General features: G+C 42.6%; 1 protein-coding gene across 2 annotated transcripts in view; it reads left to right on the top strand.

Annotated features, from left to right (window-relative positions):
• The window catches only part of Mpp7 (membrane palmitoylated protein 7), a 219,718-nt gene that overhangs the window by 84,238 nt on the left and 112,129 nt on the right, over nt 1–23,351 (top strand). For both annotated transcript variants that reach the window (XM_028873101.2, XM_028873116.2), the window contains exon 3: nt 14,785–14,903. In XM_028873101.2, coding sequence (XP_028728934.1) covers nt 14,785–14,903 — 119 coding nt within the window. The remainder of the gene's footprint in view (nt 1–14,784; nt 14,904–23,351) is intronic.

The following is a 23,351-nucleotide window of genomic DNA, read 5'->3' on the forward strand; positions in this document are numbered from 1 at the left end:
GTAATGGAATACTTTGTACAAAGCCACAGGCTACTGACTTGGAGTTAATTACAAACAGGAGCCTCTTCAAGCGTAGAGATAGCTCCTAAACATGAAAGTTCTGGGTGAGTATATGCACTTGCTTTCTGGTAACCCACCCTGATTTTATAGACTCCCAGGTAATTGAACGAATTGCCTCTTATTGTTATTAACCAAGCTGCAATATTGGGATTATTTAAGTTGTTCTGCATATTTAAAAATCTCAGTGTGCCAGATGCTTTAATGTTGTTTGAGGTTGAGGGACAGTGTAATGAGGAGAATGTTTCTGTTGAATTCAGGGATTTTAGTCACATAGGCACTTTTGGAAATAAACCATGCTTTAAATGAGAAAAATTGAGGCCCATTAGGAACGGCACTAAATAGTGCTGATTATTTTACCTTTAAGAAAGTGGAAAATTTACTTGGTGTCCCATTTTATTAATACCATAAAATTTAACAGTGTTGTTCTGGGCGTTGATATGCGTTCTTTAGTGGTTATTAGCCCCAGGTTATAGTGAAATGGTTTGGTTCACTGCCTGTCCATATTGGGTAGAACGCAAATATCCAAACTAAGAAAAAAGCAAATCCATAATTGTTCCTGTTTGCCAAGTCTTTTGCTAAATACTTTCTAAACCTTTCGGTTGCTTCTCGCATCCAGGGCAGCTGAACACAGAGGACACCCTTTTTCTCATTTAGCGTAGGCTTATAGCTTCCCCAGACTCGAGCTAGTAATGAAGCTATGAGGGATATGACAAGAATGATGGCATTGAATTTCTCTAGACTACCAGTAAATGTTTCCACCCTGATGTCAGGAATGTAGAGCATCTGGAATCTGCAAGCGGAGTGAACCGTTCACTGCAGGGACACTTTCATCAAACTCTGAGCCATTTATTCTCCGGGGAGCCACTACTGTCTTGTACAGAATGCTGTATTTTTACAGAAGCAGCTTCCTGGAGCTGGAAGAGTCCTCCTCATGCTTCTGCCTTTTCTAGCATTTTTCTTTTGAGCTCTGTCATTGTTTTGAGAGTCAGTGCTGCGTTTTAGCATTAAATTAATTTCTTTTGGGTGAGTTAGCAGTAAGTTATAGTTGACCAAATATAGTGAAAAGCAGTAGAAAAGGAATTATTCTAAACAATTTATAGTTTAGATGATGAGGCTGCGGTTTATGCTTTGTCGTCTGTTCCCTCCGATTTTCAGAGCATCTGTGATATGTACAGTGACACCTTTTATATTGGCTATGGCCTAGATTTCTTTTCTTAACAAGCACTATAGAGGGCTGGGGAGACGGTTCTGGCAGTAATGTGCCCGCCATGCAAGAATGAGGGTCTGAGTTTGGATCCTCAACTCAAATAGCAGGGTGGCACAAATCTGAAATCCTAGTGTTGGGGAGATGGAGCCAGCCAGACCTCTGGAACTTTCTAGCCAGCCATTTTAGCCAAACAGTGAGCTACACATTGAGCGAGAGACTCTGTCTTAAAAAAGTAGGTGGGTTGAGGAGGACACCTGATCGATGTCCACTGCTGGCTTCTGCTGGCTTCCACAGGCGTGTGTGCACCCATATATGTACAAACACACACATAAGCTGCACACACACAGAGCAATAGAGAAGGAATGAGAAGGAATGCTAGCTGTTCTGTTTCTGTGTCTGTGTGCTTAGTATGTGTGCGCTGGGGACCAGAGTTCACCCTGAGGTGTCATCCTCAGGTGTCATTTCTCAGTGTTGTCTACTTTTTTCCTGTTTAAAGACAAACTTGCTCATCAGGCTAGGCTAGCCGACTGGCCAGTGAGCCCCAAGGGGTCCACCTGTGTTGGCCTCTGCAGCCTTGAGATTTCAAATGTGTGGCATCAACAGTTTACAGTTTTGTTTTATATGGATTCTGGGGGATCAAACTCAGGTCGTCACTGGCTAAGTTATCTTCCCAGCCCACACCCTTGTTTCTTGAGACAGTCACTCATGTAGCCAAAGCTAGCCTTGAACTCCTGTTCATCCTGCCTCCACTTCCTGAGTGTTGGGTTGCAGGCACGCACTAACACGACCAGCCTCTGTTAGTTTAAAAATTATTTAAAATCAAGATTTAAGGTTAAAATAACCATGTCGGTGTTCATTACATAGAACCCACCAAGCTGCATCTTTGGTTCACACTCCCTGTTGTTCAAGCTGTAGGTTTACCAGTGGGGTAGACTGGGTGTGACAACTGCCCTTTATTCTGAAGACTCATTACTACAGAATCATGTTGCTTCGTGTTCTCTGTCCCCAACTACACCCTGCTCCCTGCTCCCAGACACCTTCCAAGCATCCCTGTCTCCTCTGAACCCAGACACTTTTCTCTTGGATTCTTGTGGTCCCCTCCCCACACACAGACTTGAGGCTGGCTGCATTGCGCTTCTCATGTCTGCTCCTCACTTTGCTCAGGCCTCCTGTGCACATTCCATGTTGGTTATTACTTTCATCCAGGCATCTAGTCTACATAAGCAGAAATGAATCACCTCCCTGCGAGATGTGCTCGTGAAATCCCAGCTCGCGTGTTTTGCTGTGTAATTTCTTTGGGGTTTCCAGACCACTAGCCCTCTGGAAGTCAGTCTTTCCTTTCTGCTCTGCTTGTGGGTTGCTTTGATGTAGAACAGATGGCTTGTCCTAACTTTATAGTCATCTTGATGAAAAGATGGCTCCTGGTCATTAGACAAGCGTGGCAGCTGGGCGGTTTTCCTCTGGCATTCTCCCCCGTTCTTGTCTTCCCGTTCCCACCTTAGTGGTAGAGAAGATTATTTTAATAATAGAGATGAATTTGTACGGTTGTTCTATCAAATGACTCTTTGTCATCCATGATTCGTCATCACCATCGTTTTGTGATTTGGTTGGTAAAATTGTTTGGTTGGATAAGTTGTTTTTCCCCTTAATGTGCATGTGTGTGTGTAGACGATTTCTCACAAAAAAAAAGACATGGAGATTTATTATTAATTGTGAAAGCTCAGCCTATAGCTTAGGCTTGTCCACTATCTCTTATAACTTAATCCATTTATATTAAGCTACATTTTTGCCTTGTGGCTTTTTACCTCTCTTCCATCTTGTACCTCCTATTTTCTCTCTGTGTCCTTTGGCATCCCATGCCTAGATTCATCTCCTTGTCTCTCTATGCCTGGAAGTCCCCCCTAACTTCTTCCTGCCTAGCTGTTGGCCATTCAGCTCTTTATTAAACCAATCAGAAGGCTCCTTGGCTCCTTGTCAAAGACACATCTTCACAGTGTACAAAAAGATTATTCTACAACGTGTGTGTGTGTGCATGGTAAATGTATGTGAGTGTGTGTGTGTGTGTGTGTGTGTGTGTGTACCAGAAAAAAAACCCAGGAGTCATCCTCAAGCAGGCTGTCTACTTCTTTTGATGGAGGCTTTCTCATTGGCCTGAAGTTCGCCAGTTAGTCTAGATTAGCTGGCTGGCCAGTGAGCCCAGAGATCACCTGTCTCCAGCTCCCTAGCCAGCACTGGATTTACAAAGGCAGGCTCCCACACTCGACATTTGTAAGTAGGCTCTGGGGATCAAACTCATGAACACTTTACTGACTGAGCCATTCCGCTAGCCTCTTGTATAAGTTCCTGATTGATGTTGTTGTTGGAGTATGTTGTGTCCTATATGAAAGATATTCTTGTTATGGTTCAAATCCCAAGTACTTTCCTAAAATTAATATAGCCTTTGAAATGGAAGATGAAAAAAGTCAACACTTTGAAACAGTAAATAAGAAACTTGAAGTGGGAATTTTCTACAGTTTTCTTATGAATATGTTAATTATATGAAGAATTTTTAGAAAAATTGCCGAGAAAACTAAACCTAAAATCCCCCAATTGAGATCTATTAAAATAATTCTCCTTGAGATGAGTTATATTGCTAATTTCAACATTTCTGAAGATAGCCAGGATTCTCTAAGTATCAGTTTGCACCACATAATGGGGATGCCACTGTTCATGCTCATGAAGCAATGATCCTGTGTCCAGTGAGCTACTTTCTGCCATCTCTATGGAAGTCAGTTGTACAGAGCCAGGAGGATCGCATCATTTGAATGGACATCTGCCTGTTGGATGTGTTCCCAGCTGGACAGAAGCTGTCTAGCCCTGTGCTTTGCTGACCCTGTAGACGTCCGTCAATCCAGTCTGGCTGAAAGATGAATGATCATCTCGATCTTGAAACCAAGCAGTTTTGAGACCCTTTGTCAGGTTCCTCTTTTCTCCCTCGTGTGTTTCACTGTGTAAATGTAACCTGACTGGACTCAGGGTGCGATCAGACTCGACGTCCCGACTTCCTCATCTCTCATTCTTTACCAGATGCACAGTGACCACTGCCTGTTTGGTTTTGTTTTTAAGATTTATTTTATTTTATATTATGGGTTTACGTGTCTGTCTGTGTGTGGTGTTGGGATGGGTGCCCACAGAGTTCAGAAAAGGATGTTGGATTCCCTGGAGCTGCAGTTACAAGGATGAAAATATAGATGTTCAGATGGCCCAGTTGCAGAGTTAGTATTTTATTTGGTGACAGAGTTTAGGTATGCCACTCTACATACTGCCTCTGAAATGGGGTTCCCCTTCTATGTGGTTTCTCTTCTCCCCACTTCAGCGCCCTATAGTTAATGCCTGCCTTTCCCAGTGGTCTCACACAGTCACTGTGTCCTTAGGGAAGCTGTTCCTGAAATGATTGCACTGTGCCATGTTCCTGCTACAGGCCCCTCCTTATCGTGCCCGTCAAAGTCACAGCATTTGTGACAGTGTCTGCTCTTGTGCTGCCTGGGAGACAGCTTTGTTCTTTTCCCTTCCCATCAGTGTACCCCAGTCCCTTCACGGTGCCTGATGTAGAGCGAGCGTCATTATTTAGAGTGAGGTCAGGAGAGATCTAGAGCAGCTGTTCTCAACCTGTGGGTCGCAACCCCCTTGGCAGCTTGCTATCTTCAAAAATATTTACAATTCATTACAGTAGCAAGCTCACAGTTAGGAAGTAGGAATGAAATAATTTTATGATTGGGGCTCACCACAACATGAGGAACTGTACTGTAATGTGAGGGGATCAGGAAGCTAGCCAGATGCCTAGATGCACCCCCAAAATCTCTGGTATGACATGCTGCACCTGGAGTGGTGTAGATGTGTCACCCAAGAGGGGAGCTTAGGTGTAGGCATGTCCCAAGGCTTGCTTTGTCTTTTGGGTAGTCTTGAGCCTGAAGGGAGGGACTGTGACAGCTACTGGGGAGCCGGTGTCAGGAAGTTAAAACCTCAGGATGGAGTGAGTGCTGTCTTCTGTGGCTGGACCAGAACTCCTGAGGAGGCTCTGAGCTGTGCTCTGGAGAAAAACTAGGTCAGGCTGTTGCTCAGAATTTCAGTTTTAAAATGATAAGATCTGTCCTTTAATATACACAGGAAAAATGAAAGTCGTTGCCTCGGCTCCCAGTCTCTCTTCCGTAGATAACCATGGGCATCAGGTCCACGTAGATCCTGCAGGTGCCCCTCTGTCACTTAGGACTGCAGTGACTTTGGGATGGAGGTGGATTTCTCCATCCAAGGGGCTGCCAGCTTTATATGACTGTCTTGCCAATAATATATATCACTTAATACCTTCTGGGTATAAATTGGTTAGACCATGTGTCTAACCTTTTGAAACTATAGCCATTCTCTGCTGGCCTTACTTTCAGCAGATGACCGTGCTGGCTAGTTGACTGAAAATATTGTCACAAACACAGAGGAATGACCGTGGTGTCTCCTCCAAATACGCTTTTATGTGCTGTCACCTCTGGAGAGCAGACAGCTGCAGACAGCCAGCCCTACCTAGTTTTCCTTTCTCCCGTGTATGGACCCTGTGCCTAGATCTATCTAGATATGCTCACTGGGGTGCAAAATCTGTAGTAGATTTTTCCTGCTGTGCCGTCTTGTTGCCGTTAGTATACACATGTGCTGACTTGATCCTTCATAGGATACTCATAGAATAGTGACTGGATATTGAATGTAGGACCTCACACATTCCAGACAAGGGCTCGAGCGCCACACTCCATCCCCACCCTTCTTTCCCTTTGATTTTGAGACCAGTCTCTGGCCCTGAATTCACTCCAGAGTGCACGCTGATCCTGAACTTCTGATCAGCTTCCTTCAGCCCCCAGAGTAGATGAGATTACAGGTCTGTGCTACTAGGCCGGGATCTTATTTATCTTAAACAAACAAACAAACAAACAAACAAAAACAAAAAACAAAGAACAAATCTGTATCCACTTAGAAGTAACAGTCTTCTTTTGTGCTAAAACATCTAAGGGCTGCTTGTGTTTCTTCCTGATTCTAGCCTCCTTCCTTCAGTTTGCTCTGTCAGTTCAACCCAGAGGCCAGTTTTCAGCCTTCTTGTCTCTGTGTTTATAGGGTAGATTGTTGATTCTTCCTAGACTTGTTTTTTTTTGGTTCTAACCCCTGGTCCTCCTCTCTGAGTGGCTGAGCATCCCGTCCCCCCTTCTTTCTTGTCTTGCATCTTGGGGAGGTGGGCTGCTTTTGTGCCTTCAGCCTGATACCCTCGGGAGTATTACCCAGGACTGTGGGCTTAGATGCCTTTTATGTCCCAAGTGTGAGTCTTTAACCTGTTCTGCCCCGTTACTCTCCTGACGTCTATGTCCCCTGTGCGTCTGCCTGCTGCGTGGGCTCGTTCAAGTTCAGCATGTCTAGACCTGAGCAGCCCCGTGTCCTCAGTGGCAGCTTCCGAAGCCCTTGGAGCTCCCTTCTCCTCCACCTTGCATCCTCTTTGGCGCTGCTCCTCTCCCTGCCTCTGCTCGGTCAGGCTAGTCTTGGTCAGCTTTGCTGTTTTCCTCAGGTCTGTGGGCATGCACGATCATAACCCCGACACTCTGAAGATGGAGACAGGCAGGCCAGTGACGAGTTTCGAGGCCAGCTTGGGCCATATACCGGCACCATGTCTTTTTAAAAAAGTCCTCTGATGTATTCTAGTGGTTAATGAACTTAAAATGTTGGAAGATCTTATTAACCAAGGTGATGACACTTGGTGAGTGTGTTGCTACTTCCTGCGAAACACTTGCTCACCATAATTATGATTTTTATGAATTAGGTCAGTATTCCTGCTTTCCCAGCCTCTGTGTCTGATGTAAAGGTAGGAGGATTAGGGAACAGCACGTGTTTATTTTCACAGTACTGCTGTTCTAAACATGGATGGTTTGTGATTTAAACGTGTCCGTTCAGTGCTGAATGACCATCAGTTGACTTGGACCTGTGTGTTCAGTGCTGACTGGCCTCTGTCAGCTGCGCTGCCCAGATTATGACAAACCTCAACCTGATTTTGAACCAGAGGTTGTTGCCTAGACAAGTAAGTCTTTTATCTTTAAGGATAATGATGGGTATTGGCAATTTATCGAACATTGCTGCAGGGAAGATAGTCACAGCATATTTAAGTCCAGTCCAACAGTTCAGTGGCTGGAACCATATAGTTTTTAACCTTCAAGGAAAAGAGGCAGGTTCAAATAATGGCTAATGAAGCCAGTGCCAACACATTTAAATCCAATCATATAAGTAAACAAAGACTGTGGCCCACAGGGGATGGCTTAGTGCCTTGCCTCACAGAATGATCTATTTGATGTTGTACCGAGAGTGTTCTCATTAGTATATTGGAATTTGCCATATACAATGCTCTGCAAAGGAGGGAATAGGTTGCAAGATTTCATTAGCAAACAGCAGGAGCCAGTGACCTGTTTAAAATCTTGGTGTCCATCTGCAGTCAACCCAGTTATTCTGCACACCTTCCATAGCTCATGCCATTTTCTGTGGTGTTTCCCATGTTTAGGAATTGTTATTAATTACTTTGGCAATGCTGACAGTCAAACGCAGAGGTTCACGAATGCTAGGCAGGTGCTTTGTCAATGCAGTACAATCCCAGCTTCTGTTTCTTGTGTTAATGTGAGGAAACCATGATCTTTCTTCTTTCACAGCTACCAGACATTTGTGAAGAAGTTTAAACCAGGTGTTATTTTGATAGGGAAGAGTTGTATAAATGTTCTCTAAGAATCACCATCAATATAAGATCTGTATGTCTATCTATATGTGTACATACACGTCATAAGAAAAAAATCGTAGGTATCAATTCCCTCCGTTGTAGAAGCCAAGAAGTCCCATGGGCCACTGTCTGCATCCGGGGAACCCAGGGGACCCTGCTGTGATTAATCAAGGCTTGAGAAGGAGGAGCCAGTAGTGTAGGTCACAGTCCGACTGTTAAGGCCCGAGAACGAGGGCAGTAATGAGGATTGGGGTGCTGGTATAAGCCCTGGATTGGGGTGCTGGTATAAGCACTGGAGTTTGAAGTTCAAAGAGCTGCGAGCTGTTGTGTTTGCCGTGCGAACATGGGAAGGTGGCTTTGCCAGTTGAGACAGAAAGGGAATTGGCTCCCCCTCTGTGCGTGGTGCCTGAACATGTGGATGGGGATAGGCGGTTCATCTGTACTCAGTCTCTGATTCAAATGTGTATTTCCCCCAAGAGTACCCCCATGGGCACACCCAGAACTACTACGGTTCTATGAGTGTTTGGGGACCCCTGTTGTCCAGTCAAGGTGACATGTAAAATTCAGTCATTGTGAAAGTGTTCATTGTTTGTTTAATTTAGAATGTAGGCTTAGTTCATTTCCCCCAACTGAGATGCTGAGTTCAGGGTTTGCATGCTGTTAAAAATAGACAAGCAGGGCCCTTGAGATGGCTCACTTGACATAGAAACTGAGGGCCTGAATTCAGTCCCAGGACCCACGTGGTGGAAGGCAAGAACCAACTCCTCCACACAGGCACCGTGGCTCTGTTTTTCTGCTTGGTCTCGGTCTCGGTCTCGGTCTCGGTCTCTCTCTCTCTCTCTCTCTCTCTCTCTCTCTCTCTCTCTCCCTCTCTCTCTTCTCTCTCCCCTCTCTCTCCTTCCCCTTTCTCAAGCATGATAAGCAAATGTACTACAAATTGACAAACATTGTCAATTCAAGCCTTTGATTTAATAGGCTTTCTCTTTCAAATAAAGCCTCAATTTAATAAAGCCTCAATTTTTACTCATCAATAACTTTAATTATATCCCAGTGTGAAGCAGCAGAAAGGCAGCTCCTTCCCCAAAGAAGAGACACTCACACTCAGATCAGTCTGTAGATGAATCCAGTTTACATTTAACTACTTCTCAGCCTCAGCTGTAGATTTCATTGTCTGCTCTGTGGAAATTGATGAGATGTTGATGTACTTTTCCTTTGCCGCTGTCAATGATAAGTTTTGTCGGTAGAGGGCGCTGGCAGGACACTGCAGCAGGAGGAGGCTGGCCTTGATCTGTGGTTTTCATTTGCTGAGTTTTGCTTCTGTCCTGGGCTTCTTAACAGCCCATGTGGGAGTCTCCGGTGGCACTTACCCACTTTGAGTTTTAGCTACACGCCCACAAAGAGATTACTAGCGAGCCTTATAGACGTGCTGGCTTGGCTTCTTGGGCTCTGTGTCCCTGTGCACCCACCGGTGGGGTGTTCACTGTCTGCTGTCCCAGAACGATCTTAGGCAGCTGTAGGGTATTTCTGGTTTCTTAGAGGAGAATCTTATGTTTGCAGATGTTAAAGAGACTTAAAAAAAGTAGTTAAATTGTTCCTTTGTAGAGATAATGAAACATGCACCCAAGTGAGAAGGAAAATCCCAACTGGCAGAATACGGTTTGCGGTGGCATACCACACAGTTAAGGGGAACACGCCGGATCTCACAGAGTTTGCCCAGAGGTAAAAATGGCATGTTCTAATTCTGAAAGTGGTACCAGAAGTGAGGAAGTCATTGCGAAGCCTTTAAATAGAGTGGTTCCGTGAAACATAAGAAGGTGCAAAGAGGGGGCTATCCACAAGAAAGGCATGAACATTTTATCTGTGTAGCAGACAATGAATTTATGTTTAACTTATTGCCATATTACAAACTTTTCTATCTATCTATCTATCTATCTATCTATCATCTGTCTATCTATCATCTATCTATCATCTATCTATCTATCTATCTATCTATCTATCTATCTATCTATCTATCTATCATCTATAGTTTGTAGTTTAATTGTACATTTGTTTACTTAGAAGATACATTTTGGATCCATATTGTCTCAGGAAAAGGGGAGATTCTTATATTTATGGCTGTTTTATATTTGGCATACCCACCTATCTGTCTGTCTTATATATCATCAAAGATCATAAGAATGCTGGAGGCAGAGAGAGGTGTTTTCTCAATTCGGTGAGCTAGAATAGTGATTTGAACATAAGACCTCACTAAACGTTGATTCTTAGGAATTTGCTTTAAAAAGACTTAGCCCATTTTGTGCTGCCAAACAGAATATAGTAGTTTCCAAGGACCTTGCTTTCTGTAGTTTCCATTATCTGCCATCAACTGTGGTCTGAGAATATTAAATGGAAAATTCCAGAAATAAACAACTCATAAGCTTTAAATTGTGCGCCTTCTTGAGTAGGGTGATGAAATTTTGCAGCATCCCACCTGGAGTGTGAATTAGCCCCTTGTCTAATGTATCCACACTGCAGAGGCCACCTGCCCCTTAATCATTTATGTGGCCTTACTTATAGGTCATAGTATCATGGTGCTTGTGTCCATCATATAACTTCCATTTATGTAATAATCACCCCAAGGCACAAAAGTATACATAGGAAACAGTGCAGCATTGCTTACACATGTTTGTATATACTATCTGTGATTTCACACATGTTCTGGGGACCTTGGGTAAGGGTGACCAGTGTTGGACTGACTAATTGATAAGGAAAAGAAATTGATCACCTCATGGTTCCAAAGATCTAGTTGAGCACTGATGAGGCAGTGTGGGACAGCATGGGGCGTGCTTTACAGTGTCCTTAGATGGTGGGAGGAAGGAGGAGGAGGAGGAGGAGGAGGAGGAGGAGGAGGAGGAGGAGGAGGAGGAGGAGAGGAGACTCAGGAGAGCCTGACCTTGCTTTTTATAATGAATTCACATCTACCATGTAAGGAGCCATCTTAGAGGATACTAGTGTTAATTCCTTCAGACAGTGTCATCATGGCCCAGTCACATCTAATTCTTTACCTCCCAACATACCATATTGGGGAATTCCCAACACGTGCTTTTGGGACTCAAATCATAAACACCTAACTTAGGTATTACTTCTTTCCTGATTTCTTCTTCCTCCTTGGCAGGAGTTGACCCTCCTTTCCCTCACGCTTCCTTGTTGGCTGCACTGTGAACCCCAGGGGACAGCAACCCAGTCAGTTTTGTACTTTAAAGCACATGATTTGTCTCTGCTGTAATTGTTTATTAGAATAATTTGTTGAATTTGAATGATTACAAAATGTAGGGTAAATATTATTATGCCAGTTTTTGCTCAGAGACTAAGAATAAGTTACAAAAATTAAAAGATATGCCCTGTAAATCTCTAGTCCTGGAAACATTTGGTTGGACTTCAAGAATATTCTTCACTGATAGGACTCAAATATAGGTTTATTTTCAGTCTCGGGTCAGGACAGAGAGACTCGCTCCATTTTGCTCGTGGACTGGTGGCTTCTAACGCCTCTGTTGCCTTCTTTGAGACTGCATGCTTCTGGCCTCTTGGCTCAGCCTCCACGCCTTTGATTTATGGTTGACACTAACCTGTCTCTTCTAACATTGGTTATGGCTGCCAGATCAGGTAGCTGAAGGGACTGTGGTTGTCACCGGAATGACAGATTGTGGTAATGACATATCAATAAGGATTGTGTAATGCTAGAAAAGGCAGAAAACTCAGGTTTCTGAGCCTTTGCTAGCAGGAAAATGATTTTTTAAAACTCAAAGTATGAAATGGCTTGTTTCACAAAATATAAGCAATACTTGTGTAGAATTAACACTTTCCATGTGTAAAGGGGCGTGATGCTGTATCCACTTGGAATGCCTGCTGAAGCTATTTTGACTCTGGACCATTGGAATGCAGTGGTGTTTTGTTCTAGAGGAAGATGCATCAAGGAAAAAATGTTATTTTATACCAAGTGCATTGGGCTCAGAGCCCCATGATTCCATTGAAATTTTAAGACAACCATTTGACCTTAGTATTTTTGTATTGCCATTTTTATTTTGAGATCACTGTGGAGTCACGTGTTGTTTTAAGAACTGATACAGACTTTCACATCACTCCCTTCCTTCCATTTAACTTCTTACACCGACCACAGCCAAGTGTGGCAGCCAGGAAATTGTCACTGAAACAACCTGCTGTGATTCGAATGTATTCCTTAAATTTCAGGTGCCGTGAGCTTAGTTCCAGGGGTAACAGTATGGGGAAAGTGAGGCCCTTAAGAGGAGGTCAGTCCAGTAGGGTTCATCCCTCGTGAATGAGGTAGTGTTCCTTGTGCAGGAGTGAGCTGGTTATGTACAAGCATTCCATCACCTCTTGCTCTCTCGCTTTTCTGGATTCTACCATGGGATGGCATAGAGCAGATGTCTCCTGAGGTGCCTCACCTTCATGTTGGGGCCCAAGTAAACTTGCGTTTCTTATTAATTATCCAGTCTGGGGCAGTCAGCTATGGCGATGTGAAACACTCTTCACACTTCAGTCACAGCTTTCTGTTCACTTTTATGTTGGTTTAGTTTTACACGTACAACTTACCTTTTGTTTTTTTTTTAACTAAATTTATTCATTTATTTTATATCCTGACCGTAGTTTCCCCTCCCTCATCTCCTCCTATTCCCTCCCCTGTTTCTGTTCTTCTTAATATTAAGACTGGTCAAGGCAACCCAGTGTGGGGAATAGATCCCCAAAAGCCTGCCAAAGTTTCAGAGACAGGCCCTGCTCCCACTACTCAGAGTCCCACGGGTAGACCAAGCTGTATAACTGTCACACGTATGTAGAGGGCCTAGGTTAGTCCCATACAGGCTCGTTAGCTGTTGGTCCAGAATCTGTGAGCTCCTATGAGTCCAGGTTAGTTGTTCTTGTGGGATCCCTTGTGATGACTTGACCCCCCTGGCTCGTTCAACACAAAGAACATAAGGGTCAGATAAATCCTACAAAATGCTTTAAATGTAGACACGGGGATCAAATATTGATCTATCTTGGTTTTTCAGCAATAATTAGTAGCAGATTTCACTGAGTTGCCTATGAAAACTATATTATATACTTACCACATGCCAGGGGCTTTCGGTGTATTGACTTATGTGACTTTCCTAGCAATTATACCATGTAAATTAGATCAGAATTGGCTTACTATCCTTAATTAACCCTGAAGTCATTTTTACCAAGGGATAGCCATTTTTGTTTTACATCTCCTGAAATCAGCAGGAAAAAAAATTCCTCTTTTTACATAATTTTACATTTTAAGTCTCTGACATGACCACTGACATTGACAGTTGTGGAGTGTTGTGGGAGTTAGGGAGAAAGGGAGGGTGTGAGTACTGTATGATAGGTGGAGATAGGTTGAGATATTTTAAAGTCTTTGTTAATTGTAAAGAAGAGCTGGTTTAGGCAGAGTGCCAGGTTTTAAAGAGAATTAATGTAAAATATCATGAATGCTTAAAAAATATAATTGGATTTCTTCCATAGTCTAATTTGGGGTTACTCTTATGACTATTTTTGGCTAAATACAGCCCCTGGGATGTTTGGATTCAATCAGATATCCACAGTTACATATCTGAACTCACTGTGGTGCCCTGTGCATCTGCCTGTAAATTAGCACTGCTATGTGTTAGAAATATAATCGATGCACTAATCAAGAGTCCCTAATTTACCATTCTTTGCTTGTTAAATGTCTTGTAAAGCTGTCCCTATGATGAACAGCAGCCTTTACTCAGACCAGGAATAACAGCTCTGTGTGTTCCTGCCTCAGGAGGTCTCAGTGTTTTTGTTGACAGCAGACAGAAATAAAAGGAATTGTGTCCTTTTTACCTCATGTAATCTTGCTAGAAAATGCACCATGTGCTGGGATCTGATATCGACTCCTGCCAGGTCCCCTGCCTCCAGAGCCATGGGCGAGCACCACTGTAAGAGTTTTTGGACTGGAATCTGGCCACTTCTGACTGCGATGGATGACTCCGGTGGGGGGCTCCTGTGGAACACTGTGCTTCTGTCTGCCTCGAGCATCTCTGCCAGGAGTGTCACAGCAGCCTGCATCTGCCACCAGAGGGGAAGCAAATAAACTTTGTACACTGCAGATGTAAACTACATTCTGCACAGTCCTTTTGGGAAAAGCCATAGTCCACAGCGTTGGAACAGCCCATGAATTGCCATGTGGGGTTGATTTTGCCCTACATGGCAGAACTTTATGTACCTGTTAGATAATGCAAATGTTCTGAAGTTTTATGTTATTAGGGATTCTTTGCAAACTACAAAGCCTTTTTTGAGACCACTGTATCCATTTTCTCCTAAGGAAGTTTTTCCTCCTCATGACTCATTCTGCTCCATGGCTAATAAGAGGGGAATGCAGTAACGGCTAAGGAAAGGAATGCATGCCTTTTCTTTCTTCTTCTTTTTTTTTTTTTTTTTTTTTTTTTTTTGAGAACTGTACACATTTTCTGTCTTGGGTTATGTAAACTTGCATGACTGTAAAATGTGGACAAGTGTGAAAGGAAAAAAAAAGCTATCCTGCTAATATATACTTCTTCGGAATTTAAAAATCAAAACACTTCCTCTGCTTCTTGAGAGTACTGTTTTGCTTGATGGCCCAGAATACAAATCCAGTAAAAATGACATGTTCCAGCCGTCACTTACACATACACCTTCAGTGAAATTAATGAGATCACCCTAAGATTACACTTTGTGTTTTATTTTCATTTTATAGGTCTGTATGAGCTGTTGGCTGCTCTGCCCGCCCAGCTGCAGCCACATGTGGATAGCCAGGAGGACCTGACCTTCCTCTGGGACATGTTTGGCGAAAAGAGCCTGCATTCACTGGTCAAGGTAACCCACACTGATGTCAAGTTCTCTCTGTGAAAAACATATGGAAAAATATTCTGAGCGCCATCTAGTAAACCAGAGATGAAATTGTTACTGTCTGAAAACAAAACAGCCTTGTTCTATTTCACGGCTGGGCGTGGAAGTTGTTAAAGATCTTACCAAAAATACATAGATGACTTCACAGAAGGGTACGATGTGGCTGCGCATGCTAATGCGGCGGCGTGCGGCTGCCCTTGTTTAGACAAAGGACAGAATAGTGGCAGGAAGGCTGAGACTCCGTCATGGTCGACATTCGTGAGCTGGAATTTCACTTAAATAAACAAATGTTCACAGCAGAAATTAGAAGGAATATGTGTTCTGAGGTCAGAAACGGCAGCAGTCCAGAAGCCACATTAATTTAAAATAATTTCCTTTAACAAAGTCAACTGAAATTCTAGTAAGCTGTTTCTTTTATTGGCCTGACTCCATTGAAATGGTATTTTGTAGATAAATACAGTGGAGCTAAATACGAATAAAAACAGTTTTTTGGAGACCGTTTTAGGGAAAGCATCCCGCCACGAGAACTGTCAGCCACCGGGAACCGGATCCCGTCTTACAGAAACACTGGGAGTGACCAGCACTCTTAAAATAGTAAAATGAGAACAAGAAACTCACTGGAAAACACGCCGCTCCGGCTTCTGGAAACACAAACTGCGTTTTCTCTTATTTAACTCAAGCTGAAAGAATTGCCGAGTCTTTCTCATGTCTGTAGGAGGCAGAAGCCCATGTCTCTGTGAAAACTGGACCTATACTTCATTCGGCCAACTTTGTTATGGTTGTCTGTCATGAGGGGAGGCTTTTAACTGATATATAGTATTTGAAAATGGGCCACTTCTGAATTGCCACTGTTTACAGAACAGAAATGGTCTATGTGTTTCTTTTCCTGAAGTTTGTCTGTTTTGAGTAGCAACAATACTAAAGAAGCTAAAATCAGTATGTGGTGCCCCCTGGCAGCACATTTTAAAGCCTAGAGGTATTCATTCATTTATTTTTTCATAATAGTGGAATTGCCAAGGTATCTTTATGCTTTAATTCATTTTAGGCAGCTTACTTAATTCTTTGGGGTGAGTGAGAAATGATCTTGGGATTACAATTGAGGAATTCATGCCTTGGTATAGTAATAATAAAAAATGCTTCTGTCTTTGAATGTAGAGAAGTTAAGTAGCTACAGATGTATGTATACTGATTTTAGCATTTGCCAAAAGGAATAACATGTATCTGAAATGCCATCATCCCTGAGTCATTAAGTAAACATTCCCCCAAATAATAGATGCATATTTATTTGCATTTATTTATAACATATCTATAATTTCATTATCTAAAGTGGAAGTCAGAATGTGTTTCAGCAAATGGACAATGTCTATAAACCTGTTATCATCTCAGTTCTTGGATAGTTATGTAAGTCAGGCCGATTTATTAAGTATTAAGGAAAAGGTTATCAGAGCACATAAAAGGTCAAAGAACTCCAGAGCTGGTGGTTATTGCTGTTAAAAGGATGAAACTAATGTATAAAACAAATTCCTAGTCACCTTGGACAGTGAGCCTTAAGTATAGGCTGTTTTCCAGAATATCTATCAGTAGCCGGTGGATAGGGTAGGGAGCATCCGAGAGGGTTCCCCCAAAACAATGAAGTCAATGGATGGGTGTTACCAGCCTCTGGATAGCACAGTTGACATGTGTACTGTTCCAAATGTTTTCAGTAATTGCTCTAAAATGCATTTTTTCAAATGAGTCCTATTTAATGCCGCTAGCGTGGTATCCGCGATTCCTCCATCCTCCCCTCTGATCAGATGCAGACCTCAAGCGTGTCCTCTGCCTGACCCAGTCTATTAGTTTTAAATATGTAAAGTCTAAAGTGCCTCCAGGAGGCAAGCTCGTGGGCTCTTAGCTGAAAACAGCTGGAACAAACCTCTTAGCTGTATTCCAAATGCCTCTATTTAGGGCTGGAGGACAGAAACCTTTAGCTTTTGTACATAAATCTTGCTAGAGCCAAAGGAATTTGTTTGAAAAGATTTGTTATAGAGTGAACCAAAATGTGCTTTGGTTTTATGCTCTTGCCTGAAGTTAAAACCGTTAGTGTGTGATTTAGAACTGGAGAATGCAGAATTTGATTTTAGTTCTAGCACAGAAATTTCATGGTCCTTGCAATGTGTGTGTGTGTGTGTGTGTGTGTGTGTGTGTGTGTGTGTGTGTGTGTGTGTGTGGTGTAAATTACCACACAGTTTTAAAGGTTTAAAATACTTGGGATCTAATGTGGAATATACTCAAGAAGAGACTCACATTACAGTCTAAGTGAGAGGCACCGCACTCTCCTTTGGATATTGAGATTGTTACTGGAAAGCAAGGTTGATCCTAGCAAGCTTGTCCAACTTTTTGACAATGCACCCTAATATTACCACCTACAAAGTTGATGCCCCAACGCAGCATAGTTGAGTTTCAAAAATAAATGAGTAAATAAATCTCAAAGAAGTCTCAGCATTTTAAATAAGTTTATGATTTTGCACTGGGACACGTTTGTAGTTAGATGTGCCTGCAAGGTGTCAGCCGAGGGTGATCTTTGAAAAAAAAAAAAAAACTTTAGGTGGAAAAGTTGAGTAATAGAAAACTCAAGTTGGCATTCTGAGCCTCCGGAGGAAGACAGTACTGAGAGAGTCTGAGAACTCTCACATCTTCTTAATGGAGATCTGCACATGTGGAGGACTGGGAAGCGTCGCTCACTCAGTCCAGTCAGCACAAGGGAACACACCGGGGATGGATCTTTTGCTAATGTACAGGGTCCACGGAGCATATGCTTTATGCCCTCACTTCATGTCTAGATTTATCTTCTGTTCTTACCACTTTAAAAAAACAACAAAAAAAAGAATGACATCTCATATTTAAATTTTCTCTAGTTGTGTCTATATTTATAATCTGATTTAAATTCATTTTAGAACAAGATAGGGTATAACAACTTGCTTAAATATTGGATTGCTTTTAAATTAGGTTGTATTTGTGTCTCCTCAAGAAACTTCGATTTTTAACTCAAAATTGTGTCGGCTCTCTAGGATGAGACTATTCAATCGTTATGACTTTTAAATTCTTGCACATGTTCATCTGCCCTTTCAGTAGTTATGTGTGTGTGTGGTGGATATGAAGAAAATAAAAGAAGTTACTAGAACTTTATACTATTTTAGATTCGAGTATTTCAATAAACACAAATTTGTATTTTAAGGGAGACTTTCCTTGCACAGTAGAATTACTGTGAGTTTTTCTGGGATTTCAATGTCTAAAACAACAATACTGAGAACTTCAGTCAGTAGAGTGCTCTGAGGATCATGAGGATCTGAATTTGATTCCACAGAACCCATGTTAAAGCAAGCAGACTCGGAAGCCTGTATTTATAATGCCCAGAACTAGGAAGGCAAAGCCAGGCAGGTCCCGGAGATTCCGTGGTGCCAGCCCAGCCTACTTGATGAATTTTATGTCAGTAAAGAGACTGTGTCTAAAAACCAAAGTGGCAGATACCTGAGGAATGACACCCGTTCTCCTCTGTCCTTCATGAGTATATACACCCTAACCCCGCCCTTTCCCACTATTATCCTCAATTAGGATAAAAACAATTAGACCCGCACATCACTTGTGTGCCCAGTCCCAGTTTGAATAATGGTTACTGATGAATAATTAATACTATGTAATTATTGTATTTCTGTATTTGTTCAGTACTTACTATGTGCTGAGCATTTTCTGGACTATCTGGAAAGAATTTCCAAGATGGAAGGCACAATCTTTTGTTTAATCTCCAGTTTTTCATAGAGTTATACACAGATACATACATGGCAGTTACAGTGCTCTGTGGTAGATCTTATGTGTAACTCAATATTAGTTCCAGTATGGGTTCCTGGAGGTTTCCTTGGTTTCCTCAGCTCGACCCTGCCTGCTGAGCAGGATTTCTTAGGTAAGTATTTGCTGGGGTAGTGAGAAGGAGACTAAAGGAGTAGTGTTCAGCGCCAGAGGCAAGAGTGAGCATTTTGCTTTTAGAATGGGGCGTGCTTGGCTGCTGTATGACTTATGGTGTATGACAAAGCCCAAGAAGGCAAAGATGTTCTCATGAGTGGCTTTGTAAACCCAAGACAGTGGGAGCCATTTCCTTGAAAGGGTGAAAGCAGGGGAGTAAAAACAAAACAAACAAAACAAAACAAAACAAAAACAAAAAACACCTTGTTTTCTTTCTTTTCGTTTAAGCTCTTATTTTTATTTTACTTATCTTTTTAAGGGAGGGATGTTTTATTTTAGCTCACAGTCCAAGGGTTATTTTTTATTTTTAATTATGTGTGTGAGTACATATGGATGTGTGGCTATGTGCACATGAGTGCAGTTACTTGTGGAGGTCGGAAGAGGGCATTAGATCCCCAGCTGCTGGAGTGATAGATGGCTGTGAGCCACTAAATATGGGGCACTGGGAACTGAACTCAGGTCCTTGGAAAGAGCACTACATGCCCTTAACTACTAGAACAGCCCTCCGACTGGTTTTCTTCTGGAAGTAAGTTGGTGTACTGTAGAGGCTAGATGGGGCATGGGATTTCCAAGTCGAGGATGGTGGAAGCAGAGCATTGGTTTGCAGTTTGAGAGGCATGCTGGCAGTGCTGTTTCCTGTCATAGTGAGACTCCTCCTGCTCTGTGGTCTTCCCACCAGTGCAAAGATGTTGGGAGTTGGGAGGAGACTCAGGAGACATCTCTGGGAGCTCTCTACAAGCATATCAGTTCATACCTTTTGACTATCTCCCCAGAGGAAATGAGAAGTGATTTTAGATGTTTTAAATGTTTGCTCAGCATTTAGGGAATAATCACGTAATTAGACTCATGCATCTAGAGTTGAGGATAAATATGTTGAAAGTTGTAGATAATAGATTTAGGTATAACGTTGCCAGATGAAGTACAGGAATCTCTTAAATTATGATGCTGCTGTTAATGACCAGTTGCATGTATGACTGGTCTCATAATTTGAGAGTGCCTGATGATGTAATAGTCTGTGTGTGTATGGCTATGATGAAGACAGCACCTCCATTTATTGAGATACCCTTTGATTTCTTCATTTGAGTTTCCCCTATTTCCATTCTGTACATATCTTGTGATGCTGGTGCCTGCACATGTTTTTATTTTTGGTACTATGGTTTTAAAATTGTCTTAATAATTTTTCTGTTGCTGTGATAAAACACCATGACTGAGGCAACCTACAGAAGGAAGGGTTTATTTTGCACTTATGGTTCCAGAGAGACGAGTCCATCACTGTCAAGATGGGGAAGCGTGGCACCAGGCATGATGGCAGAAACAGCTGGGCGCTCATGTCTCCACCCACAGACAAGAAGTAGAAAGGGTGAAGTGTCATACCATGTGGCTTTTGAAACCACAAAGTCTGCCCCTAGTGACATACTTCTTCCAGCAAGGAAGTGCCAATCCTACCCCTAATGTGCCCCAAACTGGGAACCAAGTATTCAAATGCCCAAGACTATGGGGGCTGTCTCATTCAAATGACCATAGAAATGGTATTGTATATTTAATTTCTGTTTTCAGCTCTTCATTATATATAGACAAACAGTTGACTTTGTACATATTGGGCCTGTATCCTATATCTTTGTTACAATTGTTTGAGTGCCCAGCTTTTTGCTGCTGTTGATTCTTTAGTCAACATAATCATGTCACCTATAAACACACCTTCTTTATTTTCAATATATATTTTTTGTTTCCTTTTTTTTTGTCTTATGATGTTAGCTAATAATCTTGTGCAGTATTGAACAACAGTGATTGGAGTGGCCATCTTTGCCTTCTTAATTGTTTCAGGGAGAAAAAAAAATCTAGTTTCTCGCCATTTTGAACGATGTCAGAGCTGGGCATTAGGTGCTCTTTTAGAGGACTTGGGTTTGGTTCCCAACACCATATGGTGGCTCACAAACCATCTATAATTCTAGCCCCAGAGGATCTAATACTCTTTCCTTGCCTCCTCAAGCACAAGCATGCTCGTCATGCACAGACACACACTTGGGCATTGAACTCAAGTTGTCAGGCTTGGTGGTATGGGACTTTCCCCAGTGAGCCACCTTGCCGGTTCCCAGTCTCTGACTTTTCATTGCTGTATGCTATGGCTTTGATATAGGTTATACTTCCCAAAGGCTCACATTCTGGAAGTGTGGCCTCCACTAGGATGATGCTGAGCACTGATGGGACCTTTAAGAAGGGAGAGTTTGTTGGGATCTGAGCTGGTCATTGAGGGTGCTGCCCTCAGCAGGGATTAAAGTAACTCTGTGGAGCTTCTGATTAGTTCTCAGTGAGTCTGGCCCCTGAGCTGCACTCTGACCTTCTCCCTTGTCCCATGCTCCCCCTCTCATGTGACATTGCTCGATGTGTCTTCAGAGTGCCTCATCTCTCCAGAGCGTGACTGATGATCTAGACCTCTAAACCTGAGGAAGCAAACCTCTTTTGTCTTTAAAGTACCACCCTCAAGTTTTTCACTGGAGTGGTAGAATATTTAGAGTGCACAAATTCAAACCATTCATATTTAAGACCATAAGTTGTATATTGGGTTAATATTTATCATGCCTCAGTAGCTTTCTATTCAGTACATTTGTTAGTTTTAAACTTTGACCATACCCTTTCTACTCCTTCCCCACGTTTAGTTGGATACTTTATATTATTCCGATTACCCTTTCAGCATTTCAATGTTGCTTTTCCCCTAGTAAGAAGCATACATGTACAACTTGGGTCTGCCTTCAGATAACACTACCATTTCACAGGTGGTAAAGTTGCCACATCAGAGCACAGTCCTTCCCTCCCTCCCTCCCTCCCTCCCTCCCTCCCTCCCTCTCCCCTTCCTTCTTCTGTCTCTCTTACTGCTCCTGTCCAGTCTTTTACTTACCATATGCTAGAATCAAACAGCTGTGTGTTAGCCAATCAGTTCAGAATAATAAGAAGAAAGGGTTGTAACTCCCTCTCTCTACTTTCATGATGTTCTTCTGTGTTTATGTAGATCTCAGTGTCTAACCTGAGCTCCGTATAATCTTTTTTAATCTCCGAAGAATGTCTCGTGATACTTTTTGGAAGGCAGATCTATGGGAATGAATTCCTTGCGTTCTTGTTTGTCCGAAAAGTTCATGCTTCCCCTATACTATTGACACGTCGTTTCATTCAATACAGAAACTAGAGTGGTGTTCCTTTTTCTTCCAACATGTAACATCTTTCACTCATTCTTTTTCTTGCTTACACGATTTCTGATGGAAGACTGATGTTAATCTTATCCAGGTTCGTGGAAGAAAGGGTCACTAAAGATGAGGGTCTTATGGTGCTCCTTGCACTATCTTCTGCCTTTCAGATTTCCTTCTTAGTTTCTGTCCTCTGTAATTTTAATGAGATGGGCAAAGGTGTGGGTGTTTCAGTTTGTTGTATTCTTTATGCATTTTTTTTTTTTTTATATTCCCATACTTGTGGTTTGGTGTTTGTCATTAATTCAGGGTAATTCTCAGCCCCTCTCACTTCAGGTGTGTATTCTACTTTCTTCGAAGGCTTCCCTTCTGTGTTGCCCTTTTTCTGATGTCTCTCAGCTCTTAGATTTTTGTTTCTCTTCTTCACTCATCTCATTTGCATTTCCACAGGGGAAGTTGCCGTCAAATCCCCGCCTCCCCTGGTGTGGGGCTTTGAATGAGAATGTTCCCTAGAGACTCGTGTTTGCACACTGGGTCCCCAGTTGGTGGTGTGCCGGTGGGGGTGGGGGTGGGCAGTCAGGGTTAAGGAGCCTCTAGGACATGGAGCCTTCCTGGAGGAAGTACATTGTTGGGATCACACTTTCAGTTTATAACCTTGCTCCACTTCCAGTGAGCTCTCTTGGCTTTCTGCTGGGCTGCCTACTGCCTTCCTCCTCTGCTGTTACAGACTCCCCTGGAACGGAAGGAACATTTAGCGCTAACTCCTTCTGTAAGTTGCTCTTGGGTAAGGATTTCATCACAGCAACAGAAAAGTAAAGGACACACCTGGCTGCCATGTTCCTTCTACTGATGAGTACCTCACAGGCAGCATTTGTTTCTACACAATCATTCTCTGATTTCTAGAGTTTTCTGTGGATGACTAGTGTCTTCAGTCCCTGCTTACACTACCTGCTGTGGCCGGACCCGCTCTTTCTCCATTTGAACATTCAACATATCAGGTATCATTATCTTAACTTCCTCATCTCATTTGTGAAATCCACTTTGTCTGGTGCCCCTGGTTACTTGTTTTGTCTCTTTAGGCCTTCCTTCCCTGTGGTTATCATGCCTTGTAATTTTTTTGTTGAAAGCTACATGTGACTTCCAGGAACTCGGGTGATCAGACCTTTACTGTGTGTTTTTATGTTGCTGTGGCTTGGAACAGGGTGTGTGTAGCTTAGTCCCAGAGACTTGAGTTTCCTTT

The sequence above is a fragment of the Peromyscus leucopus genome, chromosome 5 (genome assembly GCF_004664715.2).
Source record: "Peromyscus leucopus breed LL Stock chromosome 5, UCI_PerLeu_2.1, whole genome shotgun sequence".
NCBI lineage: Eukaryota > Metazoa > Chordata > Mammalia > Rodentia > Cricetidae > Peromyscus > Peromyscus leucopus.